This window comes from Gossypium raimondii, chromosome 10 (assembly GCF_025698545.1).
Source record: "Gossypium raimondii isolate GPD5lz chromosome 10, ASM2569854v1, whole genome shotgun sequence".
NCBI classification, from domain to species: domain Eukaryota; kingdom Viridiplantae; phylum Streptophyta; class Magnoliopsida; order Malvales; family Malvaceae; genus Gossypium; species Gossypium raimondii.
In genome coordinates, this window is record NC_068574.1 from 49,512,002 (window position 1) to 49,531,397 (window position 19,396).

At 32.2% G+C, this 19,396-nt stretch overlaps 1 protein-coding gene across 1 annotated transcript; it reads left to right on the forward strand.

The window, feature by feature from the left end:
* Nucleotides 1-13,445: 13,445 nt before the first annotated feature.
* LOC105776955 (alpha-galactosidase 3) lies at nucleotides 13,446-19,301 on the forward strand. Its single transcript, XM_012599942.2, has 15 exons — nucleotides 13,446-13,841; nucleotides 14,377-14,435; nucleotides 14,897-14,953; nucleotides 15,042-15,076; nucleotides 15,317-15,420; nucleotides 15,544-15,616; nucleotides 15,785-15,843; nucleotides 15,927-15,992; nucleotides 16,077-16,160; nucleotides 16,462-16,526; nucleotides 16,616-16,698; nucleotides 17,123-17,213; nucleotides 17,397-17,455; nucleotides 18,177-18,317; nucleotides 18,909-19,301. The coding sequence occupies exons 1-15, from the start codon at nucleotides 13,612-13,614 to the stop codon at nucleotides 19,017-19,019; spliced, it is 1,317 nt and encodes a 438-aa protein (XP_012455396.1). The 5' UTR covers nucleotides 13,446-13,611; the 3' UTR covers nucleotides 19,020-19,301.
* The last annotated feature ends 95 nt before the right edge of the window (nucleotides 19,302-19,396 follow it).

Sequence of the window (19,396 nt, forward strand, 5' to 3'; positions counted from 1 at the left end):
ATTTTTAATTAATGTTTATAATTAATAAATATATTTTTCAAGTTTTTTATTTTTAATTAATAACTCTTTTATTTATAAAATCAAATAATTATTGCAAATATCATTATTTTTAGTAAATATAATTTTTATATGTGTAATATTTATTTTTCAATCCATATCACGAGTTTAGTAAATTTTAGTATTATATTTTTTATGTATTTGAAATATTTCACATATAAAAACAATTGAAATATCATACCCACAATGTAGATGAAAACACAATTATATTTGAAATATTTTACATATAAGAATAATAATGATATTTGAAATAATTATTTGATTTTATAATTTTAGAAATCACCAAATCCCACAATATAGGTGGAGAAAATAAATATTTAACATATAAATATTATATATAAAGAAAAATATATCAAAAGAATTAGTTGATGTTTCTAAAAATAATAACATATTTATTATTTGATTTTTATAAATAAAAATTTATCAATCAAGAAACTTGAAAGCAACATATTTATTAGTTATAAACATTAATTTAAAAAGAACTTGAAACAATATGAAATAAAAATACCTGTTAACATGCTTATAAGAGGAATTAAACCTAAAACTTAAGTATGCAATCACAATTATTTAACCATCTAATCAAATGAGGTAATTTGTTAAAAATATTAATTAAAGACAAAAAGCCTAAAACAACATGAAATAAAAAATACAAATGCAAGTAGGAGAAGAATCAAACCCGGGACTGAAGAATAAAAGCACTAATATCTAACCATTTGACCAAAAGAGCTAGATTATCAACTTTCAGTGAAAACGTATTTTTTAAGACGAGTTTTTTTATTTTCTCTCTTCAAAATGCCCTATTCTCATATATATATATATATATATATATATATGTATAGTTTAACCAAGATTCGTACTATCTTTATCTTCAATTCGTATCCTAAAAGAAATGAAAACACTATAATTGGAATAGAATAATCCAATATTAGCATATTCCTTAGATATTCTATTTGATGCGTTTAATTTTGAATTTCATTAAAAATAATTCTTTTATTTTAATTTATCAATATTAATGTTTCTATTATTGATTTTCACTAATTTATTACATATAAATTATTAGATTGTTGATTTCGTACACATAAATTGTTGGATTATTAATTTTAACTAACTTATTTAATATAATAGTATGGTTTAACAATATTACATGATTGAATTAACTTCTCAAATTTTCTAAAGCACGATGAGCAAATTTTGACATTAAAGTAAATATGTTAATTTCTCAATTTTTTGAAATAAAGAGATGAAATTATAATTAAACCTATCTGAATATTCAATTTTTAAATCAGTTTATCAACTAATTTGTATATATCATAAAAATTATATTTAAGTTGAGGAGAGATCCAATTACATTGGCGTACATCCTTTCATATATTTTTGTACCATTAATATTTTATTGGTTCAACCGTTGAATTTATCGATATAATTATATTTGTCATGCATATAAATTTTATCTTGATCAAATATCTCTATCATATCAATCTAAAATATTGTATATAGTAATATTTATTGAAAGATTGAATTTTTTTTCACATTAGAAATGTTTAATTTACTTTAAATTTGACATGTATGACTTGTATGAATGGAATATGAAATATGATGATTAGGTTGCTAAAATATTTATCGTACAAAATATATATATGGAAGGGTGTAAGGCTACTTGAGTGTTATATCGGTGTAAGTGGACCCCTCCCCATTTAATATACTTATTATGGGGATGGATCCACTGACACCAGTGTAAACTAGTTTTACACCCTTTTGTATATTTTTGTATGATTAATATTTTAATGATCCAATAATTGAATTTATCAATATAATTATACTTGTCATCAGGGGTGGATCTAGGGGGTTGACAAGGGTCCCGATCCATCCTAAAATAGAAAATTTTCATTTAGGCCATTTATAATTTATAAAATTTTAAATTAGTAACGGTAAATTTGTATTTTGATCCCCAAAAATTATAAAAATTTGATCTAATCCTCTAAAAATTATAAAGATATAAGCTATTAAAATGAAGAAATTACATTATTACTATCATAAAAAATATATAATTTAATTCCACCCTCCCAAAAAAAATTTCTGACTTCGCCCTTGCTTGTCATGGATGTCAATTTTCGAACCAATTTGATATTTCTATCATATCAGTATAAAATACTCTATATATTAATATATATTCAATGGTTGAAATTTTTACATAAAAATAAATGGTTAGAAAATTTTAATTTACATCAAATTTGACATGAATGATTTATATGAATAAAATATTACACCATATATTCCATTCCTCCTATTCATTGAATGGCACACCATTCATTTGTTTGGTTGAACGTAATACTCATTCAATAAAATGACCATTACTTCTTTATTACTTGTCTTCGCATAATAACTATTCTTTGGTATCACCAAAGAATGACTGTTACCAAATGCACCACTGCAAGTTTTTCTTTGTCCAAAATGGACCTAACCGAAACGGGCTGAACTATAAGATCCTTTTCCTGTCCAATTGACTTTTGCAGGCCCATGTATAATCTATCATCAAAAGATCCAAGCCTTGCTGTGGACGGAGCCCTACCAGCCGCATTATTGTGCCCTATAACTTTAAGACCTATTCTTGGCCCACTGCCCACAATCACTCCCTTCCCTTTAGCCTTTACTGTCTGTTTTCTTTGAAAGCTCCCATTTTTGGAAACAACATGTCTTGGCTTTTTAACAACTCAAATTTCCCAATTTTTAGCTTCATTACCTAACTGAGGTCCTTCATTCACGGCCAGAACCTCATCCCAGATTTCTTCCTTAACTTCATCAAGCACCGAGAATCTTGACCCCCTAGTCCGATTGCAATGCTTCTCACCTACTACCGTTCCCAAACTCTGACCCTTCCCCTTTTGACGTCTTTCCACTATCATCCACGAACCATAATGCTCCTCTTCCATTCATCGTTGAAGACCACCCTTGTCACTAACTAGTGCTACATAGCATATAACACCTTCCGTTGCTACATAAGTATTATCACCTCCAGACATAGGCACTTGCTGACCAGGGCACAACTCTGAGTTATGGCCATAAATTCTGTGCTTGAAACAAACAATAGGGAACTATTCATATTCGAAATGTTGAATATGCCTATTAATCCTGACCTTGGACACCAATGGTTTTCACAAGTTGATACAAACCGCCAGTTGCGTAAACTTTCCTCTTCGAGCATTATCAGTATACTCATCAAGTTTAATTACCGGTCCAATTGTCTGACCAATAGCACAGAGCAAGCATTCTGAATAATAACCCTTGGGAAGGCCAAGTAACTGAATCCAGACAACTTGGTCATCTATTTGTCACACCCCAAAATTGGTAGGTTCGAGAGAAAAGCAAATAGAAGTGAACGGTTCTTGTTTTGTTGCACTATGGTAGTTTACTCGACCATTTTATAGACTTATGGAAAACTAAAGTTTGGCACATAAAGTATCCGCCCGTAGAAGCATCTAAGGATTTCATTTTGAGGTATTCTTCAATTCAAGAAAGAGTACGACAACGAAGAGTGCGCTTACAGTTTTGGCTGAGTATGAAGCGCCTATTAAGTGTATGAGAAAATTTTGGAAGATTAGATTGTCTTCAAGAGCACACATTATGAGAGTTGCCACCAAATGCATGGTACGGTCGGTTTGCTCAAACATTATGCAAGGTGGGTTCTGTAATGTGATTGGTTGGGAGTTCAACTAAATAAATTGACTGGTCAGACCACATTTGCACCGAATTCTCTTTTGTATTTTTCTCATTTTTTCTAGGGAATTTAAGGGATAATTTTCGTATGCATTTGACACTTGTCAAGATCTAGTAAGAGGAATTGAGTATATATAGTAGGAAGGGAACATTTCAGATAGATTTTCTTTCATTCTACTCTACGTTCAAGTTCTTCTTCCTAAACTTAAACAATCTCTTCTTCTTTATTAGGATTGGAAGCTAAAAATTTTGGTTTAATCAGTGGATGTTTCAATCTCCTGGTAAGTTTTATAACTCCGCATGTTGAAAATTTGAAAGAGTAAGAATGTTAAGAGGCATAAAAATAGTAGGGTGTGAATATGAGGCCTTACATGGGGTTTTTCTTTTGTATTTGAGATGTTAGTAAATTGTCTGTAAATAAAATTTTAGTGGAAGTTCCATAATCTTTTAAGCAGTTGTCGTTTCTATTTCGGGTACGATCATCCGAACAGAAACTCAGAGTTGAGGTGAATGTGAGTTTCATGAGAGTCTTTATCCTAACTCATGTATGACAATTTACAATAGTTATTTATATGTTGATGTTTTCTCGGATAACTGGTGAGGCTTTGTGTACGTGAAGTATTGTAAAGCTTTTTTATTTTTACAAATGAGGTATATAATGTGCTGTATGAATAAGATGATGTGTAGTATGTATGCATGTGAGATTTGGTATTGGAGAGTATGAATTTGTCGGAAGTGTGAATGAAATCTAGTAAGTGTGTTCTGTGTTAAATGAGTAATGCATCTGTATGTGTTGCCTCCGGTAGGGCATGTACATTGCTAACCGGATTGGCAGAGTACAGAACAAAATGCGTAAGACCATGTGGTAGAGACACATGACATTTTATGACAATGAGGATGTTCATAGTGTAGCCTCCGATGGGTTGTGAGCCAGACTGGTAGATCACGACATGAAGAAATGTATAAGACCATGTGGGTGAGGCCCATGGCATCAACTGAAATAAGGTTCGTTAGAACAATAAATCAGTAAGTTCCTTGAAAGGCCTTAATGGTTAGTATTCTGTGATGCCTTTGTGGAGTATTTTGTGACACCTAAGTGGCTAGTAATTGTTAGTTGCCATCATGGCGAGGTTTGGATATTCATTTAAAGTAGTACTGAAGTTGTTCGTTTTACGATGTCCTGTTTTACGACCTCGCTACAGTATCCGTCAGAAAATAGAATTCAGTGTACTTGAAATTAGGGGCGATGTAAGTGTCCGTCAAGTCTGAGCAAATCCACATTATGTATAGAAGTTATCTAAATTCTATGGTACTCGCCAAATCTGAATATTTATACACTATGTATAGAGGTTATTTGTAGTCTAAGTTGTCCGCCAAATCTAGATGTTTTCGTGGTATGTAGCATGGTTGTTTGGGATTTCCTGGGAATGTTTCAGCCATCAGAATGAGTTGTGTTCTGATATGATTTAAGATATGATCTGGCTGGTATCTTGAGAGTTGTTAAATTTAGTATAAGAATTTGCCAAAAGTAGGATTCGTACGAGGTTCACCTTAAAATTCCTATTAGTATAAGTATCAGCCAAAAGAGAAAATAATATTGGAGAGTACACCATCCTGGTGAAGTGTTCAACATCTGTCTATGTAAGAATCCATCGAAAGTAAATTATATATGAATATCCTTCTGAGGAATGCATTCGTTTCAAAAAAGGAAATGAGATCTGTATTAAGTGGTGTAATCTATAATCCTCCATTTGGACCCAGAGGTCCCAAAGGCTCACAATGAGTAGTCACTCCTTATCATGATTGCACCATTACTGAGGAGAAATTGACTCGATACTTAGGGGCAAGGGGAATTCTACGTCCAAATTTTGCTTTTGATTTCCACATTGTTCAAGGAGGGTGTCATCTAAGCGATAACACCGAAGGTTTTATCCTTTTACTCTTCTTGAGGCTAAGTTATTCATAATTTAAAACTTCAATTTTTAATAATAGTTGTATAGTAAAATATGTATATAATTTTAGAAGTGTAAATTTTCTTATCATTTATATTAATGACTTATGTAAAATTTTAAATTTATATATAATTGTTCTATTATGTATTGTTTACTATAATCTAGTCCATAAATTGTTAAATGTCCAAAACTTTCTTAGAACAAATTTAATTAAAATCAATTTAAAAGTTTAGAATAAATTAATCTAAGTTACAAAATCAAATAAAGTTTAATATTTGAAATTTCAATAAATTAATAGAACTTATATATATATTTAAATTTTATTGATTTTAACAGAAATTAATACCATGTAAAATTCATTTTTAAATATTTATTCATTTAAGTATAAATAAAAAACAAAATCACATATAATATATATAATAGTTTTTCTAAGAGTTTAGTAATATAAATGTGTCTAATAATTAATAATTTTAATAGGTACGTATTTATATATAAATATTAAAAATAAAAATAAAATTATAATTTAAAAGATTTTCCGGTCAAATACCATCAAATTCACCCATTCAATCAATTATTTTTTCATCAATAAATTAAACTGAGGGTTTATTCCTTCGCTTCTTTTTAATAAATTATTTCCAAAGGATTCTAATAATTAATAATTTAATAAAATGATATTTTGAATAGAAATAATTTTATTAATAAATTAATAAAAGGATATTTTGTGAATTTATTTTTAATCATTTTGGTCATAAATAATTTAATTTAAACTATTTTGACTTTTTACATAAATAATACAAAAATAAAAAATATCAAAATGGAATAAGTTAAAAATTAAATAAAAAATAGGTAAAATATACAGTGCCTATCGGTGTCACCTGAAACATTGATTTGAATTTTAACTGAAAATAGTTGGCTTTTTTACATAAATATTATAAAAATAATTATCAAAATGAGATAAATTAAAATTAAATACGAAAATAGGTAAAATAAATAGCTTGCAAAACACCTTTAATTTAATTTTTTATTAAATTAATTGGCTCCTCATCTATTGGGAACCAAAACTACTAATTTTATTATTAAAGAAACAACTTTTAACTTAAAAGGTAGTATTTTGTATTTTTATCAACATTTATTCTTTATACCTTTGAAAACATTTCATCTTTTTCAACATTTGATGATATTTAATTTTCTTAACATTTAAAAATTAGAGAAGAGAATCAAAGTAGGGACAACAGCAAAAACTGAAGACCAAAAGCTTTTAGTTTTTTTTTAATTTTTTTTATTTTCTTATAAAAGATGAATGAAATAGTTTTGCACACGGATTTAGAGTTTTTTACTTTCTTAATTTCCTAGGACTATTTTTTTTTAACTTTAGTTTATTTTTTTTCATTTTTAGTCAAAATTTTTTTATTTTCGTCAGTGCCACTTGACACACCGGCTGTATCATTAAAAAATATTTTTTTTTGGTTTCCTGATATACCTAGGGGTGTTCAAATTTTAGTGTAAACCGAATTAACCGACTGGATCAATCTAATTCGGTTAATTGGTCGGTTAACCGATTTAATTCAGTCAGAGGTCAGTTAATGAGTTTTTAGAAGTTCAGTTATTGGCTAATGCGGTTCGAAATTGGATAATTAACCGAAATAACCAAACTTAATAATTAATAATACAAATTATATGTAGTTTTAATTCGGTTAATTCGAATAATTCGGTCAAATAAATATTAGCAATTTATTTATTTTTATATATTTTATACTTGTTTTAACAAAAAAAGTAAAAACATATAAATTTTGATTAATTCGTTAACCGAAATATTTCGTAAAAATAGAATGTTGGTAATGACAATATATTACAAAGAAAAGAGAAATAAAAATAAAGAACACACAGATTTTTACGTGAAAACCCTTTTGGGAAAAAACCACGGGCAGAGGAGAAGAAAATTCACTATGTCGAATTCGAATGATTACAAGAGGAGTAGACTATGTCTATTTATAAGTTTGTAAAACCATATTCTAATAGGAGTGTAATAAGATTGAAACATCTTATTCTAATCAATATCAAATAAATGAAGTTTAATAAGGTTTAAAAAACCTTATTCTAAAATAAAATAATAAAAAAAGTACAGTTCTATAGGGATTTTACTTCTATTTTATTTTACCAATGTATTTTATTTAAATAAGGATCGGGTCACTTAATTCTAACAATCTCCACCTTTACACAAATTCTTAATGAACAAGTTCTTCATCGCGAACTCTCAACGAATAAGTTCTCCACCTCTTTCATAAAACCCCTTAAGGGTTTAATTTCAACAATGAACACCAATCAAGTCTAAGCAATGCTCAAACTTGGTTATAGGAAGTGACTTAGTCATCATATCTACAGGATTTTCATGCGTACTAATTTTGTTCACAACAATATCACCACGAGCAATAATATCACGAACAAAATGATACCGAACATCAATGTGTTTTGTTCTCTCATGAACCATTTGATCTTTTGTAAGGAAGACGAAACTCTGACTGTCACAAAATACTGTATTGATTTGAAGGTCTTCATTGAGTTCACTAAAGAGTCAACCAAATAACTTATTTACAAGCCTCAGTAATCGCCATGTACTTAGCTTCAATGGTAGACAAAGCAACTGTAGTTTGCAAAGTGGCTTTCCAACTGATTGCACAACCTCCGATTGTAAAGACATAACCTTTGAGAGATATTCTTCTATCAAGGTCTTCAGCAAAATTAGCATCAACATACTCAATTATTGCATCTCTAGTTCTTCCAAACTATAAGAAAATATCAGTAGTACCTCGTAAGTATCTTAAAATCCATTGAATTGCTTTCCAATGTTCTTTACCGGGATTTGTCATGTATCTGCTAACTACACTGACCGCATATGATAAATCTAGACGTGAACAAACCATAACATACATTAGAGATCCCACTGCACTAGAGTATGGAACATGTAACATGTACTCAATCTCATCATCTGATTGTGGAGATAAAGCTGATGAAAGTCTGAAATGGGTTGCTAAAGGAGTACTAACAGGCTTAGCATTCTGCATATTGAATCTGCAAAGAACTTTCTCAATGTACCTTTTCTGACTTAGGTACAATTTACTTGTTTTTCTATCTCTGAGAATCTCTATACCAAGTATCTTCTGTGTTGGTTCCAAATCTTTCATCTCAAATTCTTCGCTTAGTTGGGCTTTGACCTTTCTTATCTCTCCTTTATCTTTCGCTGCTATCAACATGTTATCAACATAAATGAGTAGATACACAAAAGAACCATCACTATTTTTCTTAAAGTAAACACAACTGTCAAAGCTACTTCTTTTAAAATCATGAGAAGTCATAAATGAATCAAACCTCTTGTACCACTGTCTTGGTGACTGTTTCAAACCGTAAAGGGACTTTTTTAGCAAGCAAACATAGTCCTCTTTTTTTGAGATTGTAAAACCCTCTAGTTGTTGTATGTAAATATCCTCATCAAGTTCTCCATGCAAAAATATAGTTTTTACATCTAACTGCTCAAGCTCTAAATCATGCATGACCACAATACCAAGCAAAGCTTGAATCAAACTATGCTTCACAACTGGGGAGAACACATCTGTGAAGTCCACTATTGGAATTTGACTGTAACCCTTTGCAACAAGCCTTACTTCCCCTCTTTCTTTTTAAACACCCATTTGCAACGAACAACCCTTTTACCTTTAAGAAGTTTCACAAAATCTTATGTTTTGTTTTTGTGGATTGATTCCTTCTCCTTTTGCATAGCAAACATCCACTATTCTGAGTCTTCAGAACTAACCGCCTTAGAATAATTAGATGGCTCTTGGTTTGCATCTAAATATTCAGCCATATTTAAAGCATAAGCAACTAGATCAACCTCGAGATACTTCTTTGGAGGTTTAATTTCTCTTCTAGTTATGTCTTTGGCGATAGAGTATTGTGGTGAAGAAGCAATTCTATTCTGAATTTTTGTACTGGCTTGAGGAGTCGACTCTGTTGTAGATTCTGGATTAATCTGATGTTCCACCTGCTTTTGATTTTCTTTATTGGAAGTGCCTTTAAGAGATAAGTTAGGTAGCATAGCAGTTTCATCAAAAACAACATCTCTGCTAATCACAACTTTTCTATTTTTAGGACACCATAACTTATACCCTTTTACACCAGTTTTATAACCAAGAAAAACACATTTAATGGATCTCGTTTCCAATTTTCCATTATCAACATGAGCATACGTAGGACACCCAAAGATCTTTAAATCAGAATAGTCAACAGGATTAACAGACCATACCTCTTGTAGAGTCTTTTTCTCAATGGCAATTGATGGAGATCGGTTGATCAAAAAATATGCAGTAGAGGCTGCTTCGACCCAAAATGACTTTGGTAAGTTGGCATTTGATAACATACATCGAACCTTCTCCATGATCATTCTGTTCATTCGTTCTGCAACGCTGTTTTACTGTGGAGTATGACACACTGTCAAGTGTCTCACGATCTATTCTGACTTGCACAGTTTATTAAATTCATCAGAACAGAACTCTAAGCCATTGTCTGTGCAGATGTATTTTAGTTTCTCGTTTGTTTTTCAATCATAGTTTTCCAAGACATAAATGCGGGAAACACATCGCTTTTCTGCTTCAGGAAGAACGCCCAAACTTTTCTAGAAAAATCATCAATAAAAGTTAGCATATAATTAGCTCCACCTCTCGAAGACACTCTAGATGACCCACACAGATCAGAATGAATATACTCCAACGTTCCCTTCGTGTTATGAATTTCTCTGGTGAATCGAACTCTCTTTTACTTCCCAAAAACGCAGTGCTCACAGAATTTCAGTTTGCAAATTCCTTGTCCATCAAGAAGTTCTCTTTTGCTCAATTCTGCCATGTCATTCTCACTCATATACCCTAGGCGCATATGTCAAAGTTTAGTAATATCATCATCTGACAAGGAAGAGGATTCAACAGCTGCATCACTATTAATAGTAGAACCCTGTAAAACATATAACTTGGCAGTCTTTCTCTGCCCTTTCATCACAAAGAGGGAACCTTTGGAAATATTCAAAACCCCACTTTTAGTTGTGTATTTGTACCTTTTTAAATCAAGAGTACTCAACGAAATTAAATTTTTCTTCAATTCTGGAAGATGTCGTACGCCACTAAGTGTTCTGACAACTCCATCAAACATCTTAACTTTAATTGTTCTAACACATGCAATTCTACATGAAGCATTATTTCTCATCAAAACAACACATTCAGACACTGTTTCGTAAGTTGTAAACCAATTTCGATTGGGACTCATGTGGAAGGTGCAACTCAAATCAAGAATCCACTCCTCGCTCACTTTAGAATTGTTGATAGAAGCGACTAGAAGTTCACCATCGCTGTAGTCTTCTACAACATCAGCTTTACCGAAATTTTCTGGTTGTTTTCTATTTTAATTCGCAGCCTCCCTTTTGATCTTGTTCTGTAACTTATAACACTTAGATTTAATGTGCCCTTTCTTCTTGTAGAAGTTACAAGTTTTACCTCTGTTTGAAGACTTCGATCTACCCTTAGATTTACCGTGAAGATTTCGTTCCTGTGTCCTTCCACGATCATCATCAGCATTCCGATCTTGTCTTTCACGAGCAATGAGACCTTTTCCCTGAGAGTTGGTTTTAACCAGAAGATGCTTCATCTTATCATACGAGGTTAAAGAATCATAAACTTCATCAACTGTGAGAGACTCACGACTATATAAAATTGTGTCTTTAAAGGTTGTATAAGACGGGGGCAACGAACAAATTAGAATCAACCCTAGATCTTCCTTATCATACTGAACCTCCAAGACCTCCAAGTTTGAGAGAATTTCTTTAAACACTGTTAAGTGTTCATGTACAGATGCACCTTCCTCCAAACGGTGAGCATAAAGACGCTGCTTCATATGCAGCTTGTTAGTTAGAGTTTTCAACATACATATTTGTTCCAACCTCTTCCATAATCCAACGGCGGTCTTCTCCTTCATCACATCCTACAAAATTTCGTTAGACAAATGCAGATGTAACTGTATTAATGCCTTTCGATCATTGCGATTCTTCTCTTCCTCCGTCAATGTTGAAAGCATCTTATCTACCTATAGCAGGGCTTTCTCTAAGTCTATCTGTGCAAGAACTGCTTGTATCTTTATCTGCCACAACGCAAATTTGGTGTTGCGATCTAACAGCAGAATTTCATACTTCAAAGATGCCATTACCGTGATTGAGATGAACAATCCAGAAGCTCGAATACCAATTTGTAAAAATAGAATGTCGGTAATGACTAGAGGTGATCATGGCTTGGGCTACTTGGCCCGGCTCGACGACCCGCCCGAAAAATGGGAGGGTTCGGGTAAAAATATAGGCCCAAAATATGAGTTTGAGTAAAAAACGAGGCCCGTTTAGAAAACGGGCCGAGCTTCAGATAAAACTTATATATTAAATATATATTTTTTATTTTTAATCAAATATACTTTTGTTTTATTATTAATTTGGCTATTATTTTAGTTCTAATTTGTTTCAATTTTAATATAACCACTTTTTATTATATTTTTAATTTGTGTATTGTTTTAAGAATTGTTTTAGTCTCATTTTTTATTTGTTTTTTGTTTTAATATTTGTTTTAAAATTTTTTATTTAATGAAATAAGCTAAAAAAAATTTAATATGGGCTGGGCCGGGCCGGGCTCGGGCTTAGCAATTTTCTTTTGGGCCGGGCTTGGATAAAATTTTTGGCCCGTTTTCTAGGCCCGGCCCAAAATATGAGCATAAAAATTTATCCAAGCCCGGCCCGAACCTGACTTGACCCAACCCATGATCACCTCTAGTAATGACAATATATCACAAAGAAAATAGAAATAAAAATAAAGAACACACAGATTTTTACATGGAAACCCTTTTGGGAAAAAACCACGGGCAGAAGAGAAGAAAATTCACTATGTCGAATTCGAATAATTACAAACGGAGTAGGCTATGTTTATTTATAGGCTTGTAAAACCATATTCTAATAGGAGTGTAGTAAGATTAAAACACCTTATTCTAATCAATATCAAATAGATAGAGTTTAATAAGGTTTAAAAAATCTTATTCTAAAATAAAATAAAAGAAGTATAGTTCTATAGGGATTTTACTTTTATTTTATTTTATCACTGTATTTTATTTAAATAATGATTCGAGTCACTTAATTCTAACAATTTTGGTTTGGTTAATTTTTTTGAAAAAATTTTGATTCGATTAATGTTTAAAGGATTAAAAAATTTAGTTAATTCAATTAGTACTAGTTCGGTTCGGTTAACTTTTTGAACACCTCTAGATATATTTGTATTTTCTCGAGTATTTTGAAAAAAAAACATAACGATGCTGCCTGATATAGCAGCGGCACAAGTAAATTATTTAAAAGAAAAAGAAGAACTAATGATGGTCGAATGATTGGGAGGAAAGTGAGGCCGATGCCGCCAGTAAGTCAAACGGAAGTGACAAATGCTATTTTCGTATTTAATTTTTACATATCCTATTTTTGTAATTATTTATTTTTTATATTATTTAAGACAATAAACTGAGGAGTAATCTAGAGAAAGGTAATAACTGACAAGAGTCTGAAACACGTGTCACCGCTCTCCTTCATGGAGCCTACACAAATTTCGTGGGTCCCATTTCCCTAAAGTATAATTCAATCCGACAACGCAACACTTAATCAGACAATAATCTAATGCTTACCTCTGACCTGAGTTATCGTGTTTGAACAATATGGATCAACAAAATCCATATATTTTATTCTTTTCCTTGCTTTGCTAAAGCTTATACGAAACTGATCAAGTTTAACCTCTAAATCAAATTACAGCAGAAGGTGAAGGAGAAACATATAGAAATGGGCATGGAGAACATGAAGAAGAAGAAGAGTGTTTACAGTGTTTATATTGTGATGGTTCTTACACTACGGTTGATTGATGGTGGAATTGAAGGAAGACAAGTGGGTGTTTTAGAGAAACTTGAAAAACCCAGTTCTGGTTTCTCCAAATCCTACAATTCCATTTATGATACTTCAAAATATGGGATTTTTCAACTCAACAATGGCTTGGCTGTAACGCCTCAAATGGGGTATTGCTTTTCTCTCTTTATTTCTTTATCTTAATTTATCCCTCATCTATTAAGAACCCAGTTTGGATTTTGATTTTTCATGCACTAGGTCCTTGCTTTCTGCTGATTTACTTATATATATATATATATATATATATATATATAATTTTCTTCTGTTTTTTCCCCTGGATTATAGGGGTTGGATATGTGCTATATGTGTAATCATAAAAAATGAAGGGGGAAAAAGTATTTTTTTATTGTGAAAAAGCTAAAATTAAATTGTTCAGTGATGGAAAGTCTAGAAACAATGATAATTTTGGAGATATTGTTTTTAGGACTAAACTCAGTAAAGATTTGCAACTGGGACTTGATAAGCCAATATGGGGGAATATAGTGTTTTGCTTGAGATCTTAATTCAAAGGCTTTGATGTTAATGTATCAAGTGACACTGCTAATGTAATAATGCAACCGAACTCATTGTTTTTATCTTTTGGTATAAAAACTAATTGCATGTCAAAGGTAAATATGATGTTCTTTTAATGCATGCTTTTTTCAGATGGAATAGCTGGAATTTCTTTGCTTGTAGTATCAGTGAAGATCTTATTAAGGAAACAGGTATTGGTTCTTTACCCGATTTTAGTTGCTCTCATGGTTCATTGGCCTTTTCTTATATGTGGTATTGATCAATTTTGCCTAGATTGCTCATAAATACACATAAACTACCCACATTCTTTCCCTGTTAATCTCATGAATTATCATGTGACATATTGATTCTTTTGTTAATATTATGTTCTGCTAAGCCAAACTCATTAACACATATTTGTATGAAACGTAGAGGAATACTTGATAAGCAGTAGGTATACTGGATTCATTTCTAAAGAATTGAATTGGGATATATATCATTCCATTGCCACTTCAAAAAATCTAATGATGGTGATATCCTTCAAATACAATGTCATATTAATTGACATATTGAAACATTGTTCCGATACCATTTGAGTTTTGGTTTATTGTTTTCTTCTTCTTTCTTGGTTGAAATTCATTTGAAATACTGACCTTGTTTCTACTATGAACAGCCGATGCACTTGTCTCAACTGGCTTGGCTGATTTAGGCTATGTATATGTTAATATAGGTATTCTTCTGTGTTATTGTCTTATTTAACATAGTTACCCTAACTTATATTGTCTTATATGAGGCTTACTTATTTTCATTGGATGCAGATGATTGCTGGTCTGCTGCCACTCGAAATTTGAAGGTTAGATAATCTTATTGCTTTTAAAAAAGAATTATGACTCTTGCTATTTGCATTCTATAAACCTTGATCTATCGTAAATGTCGTTTCTAGTTCAATTAATGGAATAATATTATGAGCTTCTTAGTTTACTACCCTCATAAAACTTGTCCATGTCAAATATGTGTTCTAGTACTTTCTCAAGGTCTATTGCTTGAATGTACGAGGATCGCCTAAATTTTACGGCTTTGCTTCATCATGCAGGGTCAGTTGGTCCCAGATCCAAAAACTTTTCCATCTGGAATCAAAGCTCTTTCTGATTATGTACATGGGAAAGGCCTCAAGCTCGGTATTTATGGTGATGCTGGGTAGGATGGACTTCCAATACCTGCGCAGAATCTCTGAAGTTAGATTCACAATGAAAATGTTACTTAATTTTGCATCTCTGTTAAATTCTGGATTTTCCTCACTAACTCAACTCAATGTTGTAGGGCATTTACGTGTCAAGTTCGACCCGGATCACTCTTCCATGAAACTGGTGATGCACAGCTGTTTGCCGATTGGGTTAGTTGGAAACCATTAAACATAATTCAATTGTCTACTATTCTATTTTTTCATAATATTAGAAGTTTGATACCAGTAGGCTTCTATAATTCAAAGTACTAATAAAATGGACTCTGAAAACAAATGACAGAAAAATGTCTATTTGATGCTTTTTTATTTTGTTACCAGGGTGTAGATTATTTGAAGTATGATAACTGTTTCAACTTGGGTATTGACCCTAAAAAAAGGTTACATCTCCTCTTCATTTTTATTACTCAAAGAATCATTATTTCTTTGGTTCAATTCATTGGATTTGGTACCATAATTTCAGATATCCTCCAATGCGTGACGCTCTAAATGCAACTGGGAGAACAATTTTCTATTCTATTTGTGAATGGTAATTGAAATTCCATTATCTATTTGCATTATTTTCATGCACAATTTGGCACAACCTTGGGATCAACCATGGCTTCATTGACAGGGGGGTTGAAGACCCAGCCTTATGGGCTCGTGGAGTCGGAAATAGCTGGCGTACAACAGATGACATTAATGATACATGGGCAAGGTTAGAATTCTTGAATAAGAAGTGCTTGAGTGGTGTAGTGAGTTACTTTTTTATGCATCATTGTTAAACATGCTGAAATTATAGTACGGTTAGCTTGCTCCTTTAGTTTCTCCCCCTTAATCATCACCACTTGGGAAAGCACGACACACTGAACTGGTTTTCTTGTACCTTGTAAGAAATGTAAGAAATGTAAGAAATGAAACATGATTTTCTGTCTAGTTCATGGAGAAAAAGAAAAAGTTCTGCTGATACTGAATTCTTACATTGATTGATATACCTTCTTTTTCTGCTTGTTGGTTAGCATGACTACAATAGCTGATATAAATGACAAATGGGCTTCCCGTGCTGGACCTGGAGGATGGAATGGTAAAAATGTCTTTTTTTCGCATAGAGATGTTAAAATTCTTGTGCAAAGCTGCGGTTATTGAACTCTCCATGTAATCCTTTTTGACTAGATCCTGATATGCTGGAAGTTGGTAATGGAGGCATGACTTATCAGGAATACCGTGCTCATTTTAGCATTTGGGCTTTGATGAAGGTCTTTTCTTTTTCTTTTTTAATCTTATTCCTTATTTAAATGTTGTATGTCCCAAACAAGTTATTTGTTTTATCCCCATCCCAACTTGTTATTTTTAGTTCATTTTTATTATTAATTTCATTGATTCTGGAATTGAGAAACCAATCTTACATAGCTGGTTCCTGGTGAACTGCTGTTTCCATGAGCTTGCTCTGCCAAGTTTTGACACCAATGTTTTAATTGCCACGCACCTGGAATATTGGTTGAGTCCTTATCTGCTTTTTAATTTGTTGTGTCCTGTGAGGATACTTTTTATTTCTTTACTTTTGAGAACTTTTCTTCCATTTACTTTTGCTTAATTAGCACTGACCATATCTGTATATCTGCTACATTATGTCCTTTTAAATCCTTCAGTTGGCTTAAAATTTTGTTGTTGATGGTGCAGGCCCCTCTTTTAATTGGTTGTGATGTAAGAAACATGACTGCTGAAACCCTTGAAATTTTAAGCAATAAGGAGGTCATTTCTGTAAACCAAGGTGAATTTCTTTATTTTTACTTTTTGCCCTTCATCCCTTCGTCCCTGTCTGCAGCCAAGTCAGGCTTTCTTATGCTTCTTGTATTAAAAGAAATTTGTGTTGTCTGTTATTCTTTATAATTCCATGGATTTCAATTCATATTTTCGGGCTACTAAGTAGACAGGATATTATTTCTTTTTGCAGACTCACTAGGTGTCCAGGGAAGGAAAGTTTATGTTTCTGGAGAAGCTAACTGCCTTCAGGTGATCTTTAAGCTTGCTTAAGTTGGTACACTAATGCTACGTTTGGTTGGAGTATCATTTTTTATGCATGTTTTAGTATATGAGTTAGCAATAAATTAATTCAATTGATAAGTTTAACCATTCCCATGCCTTATTTTTAGCTAAGAAAAGGGAAAATTTTTGTTTATTTTGAAGAGATCTCATTTTTTACAAGAGCTTCTACTCATCTTTCTAATTTCAAGTTTAAAATTGTACTAATTATTCTTTATTTTATGTCTAACTATTGTAATACAATGTAATAAATAAGCTTTTTCCTCACATTATTACATGAGTAACCAAACGATTCTTAAGTGTGATTACTTCTGCGAATATTTTCCTTGACAAAGTTATCAAATTGGTAGAGAAGAATGGCCTCTAATACCCCCCTTAAATGTGGCTTTAGTTAGTAGTAAGCTTAACTATCAATATTGCAGCTGGGTCTCAGGAAAGTCTTATGTATGCCTGCTTTTTGCTGGCCAAAGCAGTGCAAGAGAATATATAAAAATAAAAGGAAAGACTCAATTGTAAGAGTATCGAGCAGCTAAATGTTATTTTAGCTGTGAAAGCTGTGTATGAGAAAGTATTTCATACTCGGTTACGACAGGAGCTGTCAACCATATGGTGCAACACATTGTTTTAAGTTTGCGCTATGCTATAACGGATAGATCATCTCTTAAATTTTATTTGTGATTATGTTTTGCAGGTTTGGGCAGGACCTTTGTCTGGCAATCGCTTAGTCGTAGCTTTCTGGAATAGATGTTTGAAAGCTGCAACTATAACAGCTAGGTGGGAGGTACTCGGTCTTGAATCTAGCACCAATGTCTCAATAAGAGATTTGTGGCAGGTGAGCAAACTTACTTTTCAGCTGGTGTTTTGGTTGAAGGAATTGAAACTCAGATTAACCTTTTGTGTTAGACGTAGAAGTTACCAAAAAATCTTTCTTTTTTCTGAAAATAGTCAATAACTGTCAGTTGGAAACAACACAGTGTAGCATCATCCTATATCGTCCCAGGATTCCTCAAGCTACTTAGGCTGTTGGAGAGCCAGGATGGCTTAAGTGTCTGTTTTGGTGTTGAGTAACCAGAATCATGTGTATTTTCTTACATAAAGTACATGCAAAGTATAACTAGATAATCAACAAGGCACACATATTCCTTACTCTCACCCTAATGAAGCTTTGCTTGGGTTTCCCAAACATCGATAAATATTCGACTTATGCAAGTAACCTGTCGAACTGTGGGAGGGGGTATGTTGATATTAAATTGCTCAAACTTCACCAAACTGGAAACCTGTTCAAGTTTATCGAACATTCAATCCATTGCAGTAGGAAATTCTAGTCATACCAACTACAATTCGTTCTGTTTTGCTTATACATTGCCTTGACTGAAATTCTTTACTTTCCAACTACCTGCTTACTTATCTTTATCACTTGCAGCACAAAGAGGTCAAGGAAAATGCAGTGGCATCATTTGGTGCTAAAGTTGATTCGCATGACTGTCATATGTACATTTTCACTCCCAAGACAGTGGCTCACTCAGAAAGTTAGGTTGTTGCTCATAATGGTATCCCTTTTGTGGTTTCTCTTTGTTATTACTGAGAAATCTGATACTACTTAAAATTACTGCTGCTTGAACTGTTGTAAATGGTGTCTACAAGGAGTCGTTTGGTACCTGTGAACCATACCAGATGTGGGATTGCATAAAAAAAACACTGTTATTATCTGGTCTTTTACAAGTGGTTAATGTTGTTTTTGTGATGATTATTTATAAATATTTGATGGAGCTAATAAGTAATAAAAATTTCGTTAGTAGTCGAACAGTTTGGTTCACTTAAGCATTCTTGGAAAAATGAAGATGGGGTTTGTGTTTTGAGGCAGCATTGATCTTTGTCCTGACCTGAGTTAATGAATGTATATATAGGTTT